We start from the raw sequence: 10,538 nt of genomic DNA, 5'->3' as shown, positions 1-10,538 counted from the left end.
CAGAGCAAAAAGCCCTAAGTGGGACTTTGTGTCTTTAAGAAATCCCTGACAGTTTCAAAGGGAATGTGCAGTTCATTTCCAGGCTGAGAAGGAAGGGCATCTTCTAAAGGATTTGGGCTTTGACAGAGTTTCCATTCCCAGTCCTGCTTGGAGCTGGCAGGGCACAAAGCAATTTCCTCTTGCTTCAACCACAATTTAACAATATTGGAAACAACCTCAAAAACTTATAAAAAAGGGTGCTGAAGTCAGCAAGATGGATCCATGGCATCAGCACATTTACAATGTAAATAACTGAGTTCTCTTTTTCAAAAGATCGGTTACCTCTTAATGCAAAGAATGAAACTTTGCATTTATGTTTTGTTTTTTTCACTAACATTATGTTATGTTTTTTCACTAACACTTGCATTTTATTCTTATCTTTTACAATTTACCTATTTTTTTCCCTTTTTCTTTTTTTTTTTCTTTTAAATAGAAAACATGTCCTATCAAAGGAATGTCCTTTGCTCCTGGTTCCTGTGTGGAGCAGCTCCCTTCCTGCTGGCTGAGCTGCTCAGGCAGAGCCCGGCAGCTCCTGGCCCTGCAGGGCTGAGGCTTTTCCCCGTTGCTGGGCACAGACTGATGGAGCAGCACTGCTGAACACGGGCACACAGAGGGACCAGGAGCAGCTGCCTTTGCCCACCTGAGGCTCCAGGGCCCAAACTCTGAGCAGCCAGGGCTGGAAGAGACTGGCAGGATGTGATCCCTGACTCTGGGCCAGGGCTGCACAAATGACCCCACAGCAGCAGCAGCAGCAGCAGCAGCAGCAGCAGATGGAGCTGACTTTCAGCACAGCCCCTGCCCCTGTTCCCTCCCGTGTGCAGCGGTGTCACAGCAGCCTGAGGCACCTGGGAGCCCCCAGTGCCAGCAGGGACTTGAGATGGCAGCCCTGGGCTCCTGGAGGCTGTGCAAGGAACGGAGCTGGGCACTCCCTGTCCATGGGGAGCTTGCAGATGGAAAAGGCTGCTGAACCCAGGCAGCTGCAAGGGCACAGAAAGGAGGCTCTGGAGCACTGGATCTGTGCCAGTGCCACAGTCCTGGGCAGCAGCCAGCCAGCCCTGGGGGAACAGAGGGCACAGCACGAGGGACAGAAGCAGGCAAGGGCAGAGACTGGAGAGAGCCAGAGCCAGGAGCAGGAACAGCTGCTCCATTGCACTCTTGGAGAAAGCTCTTGGCTGGTTCAGAGCGCTGAAAGGCGTGAAGGGCAGAGAGGAGGCCACAGCAAACAATGCTCCTGTTTGCACAGCCTCCCCTCTCCGTGTCCCAGAAGGAATTGCATGGACTGTGCTCTTCTCTCCGAGTCGTCTCGTTCAGCATGAGCAGCTCAGCGCCAGGAGCTGAAGGAGCTGAAGCCTCAGGCCGCAGGAGCTGGGCAAGAGGAGACTTTCTGAGCAAATGAATGCTGCTAACATGGACCCAGCTGAATGCAGTGGATAGAATCATGGAATCACAGAATCCTTTCTCTTGGAAAAGCCCTCTGAGCTCACCCAGTGCAGCCGCTCAGCCAGCAGTGCCAAGCCCAGCACTAAACCACGTCCCTGAAGTGCCAAGGCCTGGACAGCAGCCCTGAGTGAGGCCTGAACAGCAGGCCCTGAGCCAAAGGTGGCCTCTGGATGAACCTTCCAAGCAAAGGTTATCTTTGTATCTGCTCCCTGATGAAATATGCATGGTCATTAGCACTGTGATAGATGTAGCCACTCATTAGTGAAACATGTATTGACCTTTGTGTATTTAGAAGCCAGACAAGGCCATGAAATCTGACATCTGGCCTTGTTTGGGGCTGAATGGTCAAAGTCAGCTCCCTTGGTTCCTCCTGGGGCCCTGGCCAGGCTTTGGGAGGGAGCCAAGAGGAGGATGAAACCAGATGTTGCCACACTAGCAGTGCTGTCAGTTTGTCCATTCAGCACTGTCAGAGCTGGGCCCTCTCCCAGCGGGGTTGGAGCCTCAGCTGTGGCTGGAGGCACCTGCAGGAATTGCCAGTGCCCAGGAGTGGCTCTGCAGCCCTTGGCTGTGACAGCTTCCCCAGCTGCTGTGTGGGTCTGGGGGATGGTAAAGGCTGAGGGTAACTGGGGCTGGATCTTTCTCAATCACTGCAGGCAATCTTTGGTGGGGATGGTTGGGTGCATTGCTGAGCTGCTCCTGTTGTGATTCTTTGCTGCTTTGAGCTGCAGGAAATGACACTGATTCCTTCAGTTGGAGTCTGTGTCTTTAGTGCTGACCCTGCCCACTGGCAAAACAAAACTGGCCCAGTCTGGCCAGATCCCAAGAAAATGTCACTTGTTCAGTGTAAATGTGAGGAATCAGTGCCATCAGAAATTCCCAGATGGGAAGCCCTTCCCTGGAGTTCCCTGGCTCTGGAGTGGGCTGAGGTCGGAGCCCCGTGGGAGCAGTGGGGCAGTCGGGTAAAAGAGGCTGCACCCCTGGGTGGCTTCAAATGCATCCAAAAATTGCACATGGAAAAGGAAAAGAACTTGTGGGTTTGGGCAGACAAAGATGAATTTGTTAAGAGTCCATTGGAAACAGCAGCTTCAGAAGGAACAATTATTGTTGGAATGCTCCCACATGGAGCAAGAGAAGAAGGTTTTAATCTTGAGCTCAGCTGCATTTGTACCCGTGAAATATCAATATAATAAATAACTATATGTATTTATTGTATAATATGACCTTAATATATATATATATTTGTATATTTATATATATATATATATATATATATTATATATATGTCTGTATCTATCTGTCTATATGTATATCAATATGTATATCTACACATGAAATAATAATAATGTGAAATAGTGCTGACAATACTAATTTGGTAGCTTTGGCTGCTCAGGGATGTAACTCTAAATACCCTACAGAACAGGACTGGCCAGGGCCCTACTGTCAGTGGTCAACTATGTGAGATTGTATACAATGAAAAAAGGAGGAAGGGAGGAAATTGGCTGTTTTTACAGGGTTTGCTGATTCTTTGATGCAGAGTGCTTTGTCTGTTCCTGTGAAAAATACAGTGATGAAGTCTGCAGGGTTTTTCATGTACCAGACTATGCACAAGCTGCAGGTTTTGTTGCACGGGTGAAGGGGTTGTTTAAAAAGCAGTTGAAAAAATGAGGAGATGGGAACCTTTGCCCATGGAGAACCCATCTCCCAGATGTGCTCCATGCCCTTAACAATGGCCCACTGGGGAAATGGAAACCCCCTGGCTGTGCACGGCTGCCCCCAGTTTGCAAATCCAACCATGGGCAGTGAGACTTGGGCTGCCTGGGAAATTGTTCTGGCTGTGATGGCCCCTGGCAGGGCCAGCCCAGAGGCTGCAGGGCTGGGCCTTCATGCACTGGAATTAGTTTGGATAAATTCAAAGCAAATGAGAGCTATCAATACTGAAACAGGAATTCAGATTCCTCCAGGACACTTTGCTTTAGTAACTGCTCACTTGGAGCTTGGCCTTGCAAAGTGGTCATGTCATGGGAAGAGGAACTGATGCAGAATATCAAGGAGAAATTAAAGGAATTGTGTTAAACAATAGTGACCAGGATTGGATTAGTCAACCCCATGACAGGGTAGCACAATTATCAATATTGCAATTTTAAGAAGGATTGTGAAAAAAGGAGATCCACCTGCAATCACCACCGTTTGTGGAGATAAAGGGTTTGGATCCAGCAGCCCTAATAATGGAGCCCGAGTGTGGGTCCGGAGGCCAAATGGCCCTCCCGAGGCAGCTGAAGGAGCAGCTCCTGGGAAAGACAACTCTGAGTCCTGAAACCTGGGCAGGAACAATGGCAATGTGTCCCTGCAGCCAAGTGTTCTGTGTGAGAACAAGTAGATCTGACAGGATATTGTTTTACACATGCTGCCAGACCAAATCTCCCTGTTTGCCCCAAGAGCCCCTTTGGGAAATGCTCTGATCCACGGGGCTCCATGTGAAGGCTGCTGTGACACTGAGGGACTTGCACAGGAATTGCATCCAGGAGCCCGGGTGCCCCTCAGGGACTGGGACCCGGCCCCTTCCAGCCAGAGGGGAAAGGGCCCCCCCAGGCCTTGTTAGCCACAGACAGCATGGTAAAGCTGAACAGCAAAGGGCCTGGGGGCATTATTCTGGAATTAACATGGTGCCAGCTCCATGGACAACAGTATTCTTGTTCTTATCCCAAATGAGATTGAGGAAAATGAATGAAGAATGGTGTCACTAAAGAATTACTGGTGTCTGTAAGGTGTACCTTGATAGCCAGAATCTTTGTCTGCCACAAACACCTCTAGTGTTTCACCAAGGGGTTAGTCACCAAAATGTAATGATGAGTTCTGATGGATTGCTGAGCTTCTTTTGTAATTCTTTGCTAATGATGATGTGCTTTGCTGAGCTTATCCTTTTGTAATTCTTTGCAGCTGTGCATGATATAAATGACACAATTCCTTAAGTTGGTGTCTGTGTCTTTGGTAGTGACCCTGCCCACTGGAGAAACAGGGCCCCCTCTTGCTTGAGTGTTACCTGGGAAGACAGAAACCCTCCCTCCAAAATTCCCCCCTTCCTCCTTGTTCCCCCCCTTCATACCCTGAGCATGATGTGCTCTGGTCTGGGGTGTGCCCGGGGTCAGTTGGGGTCACCTGTCCTGGCTGTGTCCCCTGCCCAGCTCCCCCGCAGCCCCAGCCCCTCCCCAGCGTGGCTGGACGAGGGGCAGGACAGGCCTTGGCTGTGCTGCAGCTCAGCAAGAACAAAACCATCTCTGCGTGCTCAGCGCTGTGCCCAGCACCCGGCCCAGCAGTGTCTCAGTGCCAGGGGCTGTGCCCCCAGTGCCTGCCAGGGCTTTCCATGGCAACTGCCAGGCCAGGTGACCCAGGTGTCCCCCCCAGTGCCGGTTGCCATGGAAACAGTGCCCAGCGCTGCCCCTTTCTGTCTGGCTGACCTGGCCTTTGGCCCTGGCAGTGCCCTTGGCTGCTGGTTCCTGGTGCCGGAGCGGCCAGTGTGGCACAGGGCAGGTGGCCATGGCACAGCCCCCAGCAAGGGATCCCCTCTGGCCCTGGGCACTGACACCAGCCCTGAGCAAGGGGCCCAGGGCAGCTTTCCATGGCCACCAACCACCACAACAGCTCTGGGCACTGGTTGCCATGGCACCAAACCAAGGAACGGGTCCCTGTGTCCGTTGCCATGGCACCTGGTGGCACCAACGAGTGTCACTGCAATTGTACCTGGAACAGCCCTGGCACCGCTTTGTCCTCAGGGTTGCCATGGCAGCCCAGGGCAGCAACAGCTCTGCAGGCAAGGGGCCATGGAACCTGGCTGCAGAAATGGCTCCTTGGGCTGGTTTCCAAGGAAACCTGAACTGATGGGGGTTGCCATGGCACCCAAAGCCAGCAGTGGGGTCCCTGCAGTGTCCATGGCAACAGCCCCTTGCAATGGCGCAGTGCAGGTTGGGATGATGATCCACCCTCACAGCTGGCCCAGGCAGGTCTGGAGTGCTCTTGGCAGCTTGGGCTTGGCACACACTTGAGGAGGATGTCTGTTTGCAATGGGGAAACTCAGGAGTTTTAGATTGCTTCAAAAAATTAAAAAGTCAAAATCCCTCTTCAGCGGAGCGAAGCCAGTTCACCAAGCAATGCAGGTCCCAGGTGAGTGAGGAGAGACAGGATGGGGTTGGGGAATGTGGAGCAAGATCATCCACACTGATCAGACCTCAAGGCACAGCTTCTCTGACCAAGCCAGATTTCCTCAAGAGTGTCCCTGGGTCAGTATCAGTCACTGAATGCTGCAATCCCCTCTTCTATACTAAGAAAAGTAATAAAGGACACTATAAAATATGATATATATTTCCTAGAAGCTCTTTGAAATATTTTTCCATACCAGCAGCAGGAAAGTTCCTAACGAACTGGCCCAGATCAGAGGGAAATCAAGGCAGAGCCATGGTTTGTCAGGAATATCTTGGTCCTAATGAGCCCTGTGCTGCATTTGAAGCTGAGCCCTGGAACCTCGGGGCCTGAGAGGAGATTGCACAAACTTTCCTGGAGTCAAAGTCAGAGGAGAAACCCCCAAGTGTCTCAAAGCATGAATGGGTCCCATTGAGGTCAACACAGGCTCCTCATGGACTCCTTGGAGGAGAGAATTGGAGGCCAGGATGGCACAAAAACCTCTCAAAGACTCAGAGTGAAAAGGAACATCCAGAGTACCTTAAAAACCTTGAGTAGCTCAAAGTATTAATGAGCCCCACTGAGTGTCAGTACAAAGCTCTCCAGGGACTCGTTAAAGCAGATAATTGGGGCCATGATTGCACAAACCTTTCACAGAGTCTGGATCAAAAGGGAAACACCAAGTACCTTCAAATTACTGAAGTACCCTGAAGTATTAATGAGCCCCACTGAGTGTTGTTACTGACAAAGCCTCTCCAGGGACTCATTACAGCAGATAATTGGGGGCTGTGACTGCACAAACCTCTCAGAGACTCCAAGGCAAAAGCCAAACCCAAAGTCCTTTGAAAAACCTGCAGTCCCTGCGGGGAGCATGAAGGAGCCCCCAGGGCCATTGCTGAGCAAGGCTCCCCAGGGACTCCTTGCAGCAGATCCTTGAGGCCACTGGGATGTGGGCTAGGGGGGGATGCTGAGGGCAGCACAAGGGGCTGACAGTGCCCAGCCTGGCTGGGGCTGTGCCAGGAGGCCCCAGGGCCTCAGGACAAGGTGTCTCCTCCCAGCCCTTGCTGGCACAGACCCTGCTGTGCCCCAGGACACCCAGACTTGGCTTCTCTCTGTCCCCACCTGTCATCACTGCCTGCAGTTCTCTGCCCTGCCTGGGGCCTGGGGACACTTGCTCAGTTGTGTCCCTCAGTGGGAGCCATTAAAAGTCCAGGAAAGTTTGGAGTTGGATTCTGCCTTGGAGTTCTGCAGAGGTTTCTTCAGCTCCCTCTCAGGGACTGATGTTCAGGGCCTGAGCACAAAGGCCCAGAGGGGCTGATTAAAGTCCTTGTGCTGTGTCTGTGCTGCTGAGCTGTGCTGGGCTCCTGGCACAGAGGCAGCTCCTGGTGACCAAGAAGAGCTTCAAAAGCACATTTCTCTGGATGAGCAGCTCTTGTGCCAGCCCAGCAGGGCTGGGGCACTGCCTGCAGCCAGCCCGGGCACAGCCCAGAGGCACAGAGAGCTTCAATCAGTCAGGGCTGGGAAGGGGCTGAGAAGTGCCTGGGGCACAATCACTGCCAGCCCTTGGCACAGGAACCTCTGGCTGCAGGACAGTGCAGCTGCAGCTCCTGGAGCCATCTCCTCAAGCTGGAACATGCCAATGCCTGCAGAGCCTGTGAGTACAACTCTGGGTATTTCTGGTGCAGAGGAGGTGAAATGCTCATGGAGCTCTGACATGCTGAGGGGTTCTGATCAGTCATACAATATTTCCAGGGCAGGGGTTTTGTTCAAAATGAGGAAATTTCCTAAGACTAGGTATTCAGTTTACTACTATTGGAGAATGGCAGGGAGGAGTGGATACATATTAAAGGTTAATTCTGAATTATGAATTTTGACAAGTGCCTGAGACATCTGAACTGTTACTTTTAGTGACCAATAGGTTCACAGGAGATCCCTAATGTGCTTTCAGCCACTCTGCCCATGGACAGCAGCAGCATCGCCTTTGCTGGAGCCATCAGGCTCAGTCTGAGCTGTCCTTTCTCCAGGCTGCAAACAGAACCTGCCCCCAGCCAGTGCCCTGCAAACAGGCAGGGTTCTTGAGGGCCAAGGAGAGTGCACAGAGATTTGGGGTCTGTGAGTGCTGGCAGGGAGAGATCAGGCACAGGGAAACACCTGCAGGAGGGAAATCTGCAGGAAGCAGAGAAGATCAGGCAATGAGAGAAAACAAACCGCAGCAATGCTGTGGCAGGGAGAGTTTAGAGATGCCCACAGGAGCCCCTGCAGTGCAGCCCCTCCCTCTGAACAAGCCCCCTCCCTCCTGTTCCCCAGCCAAGCCTCTGCCCTAAGCCTGGGAGTTCCTGATATCTAAGAATAGGAGAGACATAGGGGGAGCTTAAAAAGAAAACCCTGGAACTCTTAAACACCAAAGGCTGTCTGTGTCTTCCAGGGGAGGGTGTATGGGAAAAGGCTTTGATTTTGGTTACAGGAATCTCCTCTAACTCTTCACTGTCCTTTCTCCATGAAAGGTGCCCATGTGCAGCCCCAGCAAATGTCCAACAGCAGCTGCATCAGGCACTTCCTCCTGCTGGCATTGGCAGACACGCGGCAGCTGCAGCTCCTGCACTTCTGCCTCTTGCTGGGCATCTCCCTGGCTGCCCTCCTGGGCAACGGCCTCATCATCAGCGCCGTAGCCTGTGGCCACCACCTGCACACGCCCATGTTCTTCTTCCTGCTCAACCTGGCCCTCGCTGACCTGGGCTCCATCTGCACCACTGTCCCCAAAGCCATGCACAATTCCCTCTGGGACACCAGCACCATCTCCTACACTGGATGTGCTGCTCAGCTCTTTTTCTTTCTGTTCTTCCTTGGATCAGAGTATTATCTCCTGACCGTGATGTGCTACGACCGCTACGTGTCCATCTGCAAACCCCTGCACTACGGGACCCTCCTGGGCAGCAGAGCTTGTGCCCACATGGCAGCAGCTGCCTGGGCCAGTGCCTTTCTCAATGCTCTCATGCACACAGCCAATACATTTTCCCTGCCCCTGTGCCATGGCAATGCCCTGGGCCAGTTCTTCTGTGAAATCCCACAGATCCTCAAGCTCTCCTGCTCACACTCCTACCTCAGGGAACTCGGGCTTCTTTCTGTTAGTATCTATTTAGCACTTGGTTGTTTCATGTTCATTGCTTTCTCCTATGTACAGATCTTCAGGGCTGTGCTGAGGATCCCCTCTGAGCAGGGACGGCACAAAGCCTTTTCCACCTGCCTCCCTCACCTGGCTGTGGTCTCCCTCTTTGTCAGCACTGCCATGTTTGCTCACCTGAAGCCCCCCTCCATCTCCTCCCCATCCCTGGATCTGGCCCTGTCAGTTCTGTATTCGGTGGTGCCTCCAGCCCTGAACCCCCTCATCTACAGCCTGAGGAACCAGGAGCTCAAGGCTGCAGTGTGGACACTGATGACTGGATGGTTTCAGAAACATTAAACTGCTGGCCAATTTCTGCATATCACTTGTAATAAAATTCATCTTTCATACTTCTTGTTGGTTTCATTTTGGAATTTCTTTTTATTTTTTTTACTTTTTTCATATTATCTACAAATAAATGTCATTGTTTGTGCCATTTCTCATTTTGTTTCTCTCCACCTTCCCTGTAGCCACAGACTGTGTCAATGAGGGGTTGTGCTTTTGGTGGCTTTAAATGAACTAAAGGAACTCCCAGCAGAGTTTTCTGCAGAGATGCCCTTTAGTTTCCTTCTCTGGAGCTGCAGCAGCAATGTCTGTGTGCAGAGCTGGGGCAGATCAGTTCTGGCACAGCAGCTCCTGTGGCCACACCATTCCTGCTCCTGCTGGCCACACCATTCCTGAGCCAGGCCAGGAGCCATTGGCCTTCTTGGCCACCTGGGCACACTGCTGCCTCATGTCCAGCCTGCTGTCCATCAGTCCCTGCAGGTCCCTTTCTGCCTGGCTGCTCTCCAGCCACTCTGTCCCCAGCCTGCAGCACTTGGGCCAAATAGCAGGGCCTGGCACTTGGATTTGTTAAACCTCACCTTGTTGGATTCATCCTCTCGGTCCAGCCTATCAAGGTCCCTGTGCAGACCACTCCTATATTCTCTCAGATCAAAACTCACATCCAGCTTGCTGACATCTGCAAAGAAGTCCTTGGTTCCAAGGGGCCCCTCAGTGTCACAACGGCCTCTTGGATACACCAGGCCTTGCACTGTCACACTGGTCTCCTTGGTTCCATGGGGCTTCACAGTGTCACAATGTTCTCGTTGGTCCTGCAGTTTCACAGTGGACTCCTTGGTTCCATGGGGCCCCAGGGTGTCACAATGGCCCCATGGCCACATGAGGTCCCACACTGTCACCATCGTCTCTGTGGTTCCACAAGTCCCCTCAGTGTCACAATGGACTCCTTGTTTCCACAAGGCCACACAGTGTCACAGCATTATTCCAGATTCCTTGAGGCCCCATCGTGTCACAGTGGCCCCTTGGTTACACAGGATCCTGCAGTGTCACAATGTCCCCTTGGTGCCATGAGGCCCCGCAGTGTCAGAATGGCCCCTTGGTTCCACTGGGCCCTGCAGTCTCCCAATGGTCTCCTTGGTTTTGCAGTGTCAAAATGGTGAAACCCCTTGGTTACACAAGGCCCTGCAGTGTCACAATGGCCTCTGTGGTTCCACAAGGGCCCAGAGTGTCACGGGGCACACCCTGGGTCCATTTGGCCCCACAGCACCACAATGGAGCCCTGGTTCTGTGGGGCTGCACGGTGTCACCATGGTCCTCTTAGTTCCAGGAGGCCCTGCAGTGTCACAATGGCCCCAGAGTGTCCCAATCATCACAGAATGACAGAATCAAATAGGCTGGAAAAGACCTTTGGGATCATCAAGTCCAACCAATGCCCTAATACTGC

General features: G+C 52.3%; 1 protein-coding gene across 1 annotated transcript; it reads left to right on the top strand.

Moving 5' to 3' along the window:
* Positions 1–8,179: 8,179 nt before the first annotated feature.
* Positions 8,180–9,112, top strand: LOC143692637 (olfactory receptor 14J1-like). The gene has a single exon (XM_077172887.1). It carries the CDS (start codon positions 8,180–8,182, stop codon positions 9,110–9,112), a length of 933 nt encoding a protein of 310 aa, XP_077029002.1.
* The last annotated feature ends 1,426 nt before the right edge of the window (positions 9,113–10,538 follow it).

Source organism: Agelaius phoeniceus (assembly GCF_051311805.1).
Source record: "Agelaius phoeniceus isolate bAgePho1 chromosome W unlocalized genomic scaffold, bAgePho1.hap1 SUPER_W_unloc_2, whole genome shotgun sequence".
Lineage (NCBI taxonomy): Eukaryota > Metazoa > Chordata > Aves > Passeriformes > Icteridae > Agelaius > Agelaius phoeniceus.
This window is presented reverse-complemented; position numbering and strand designations above follow the sequence as displayed.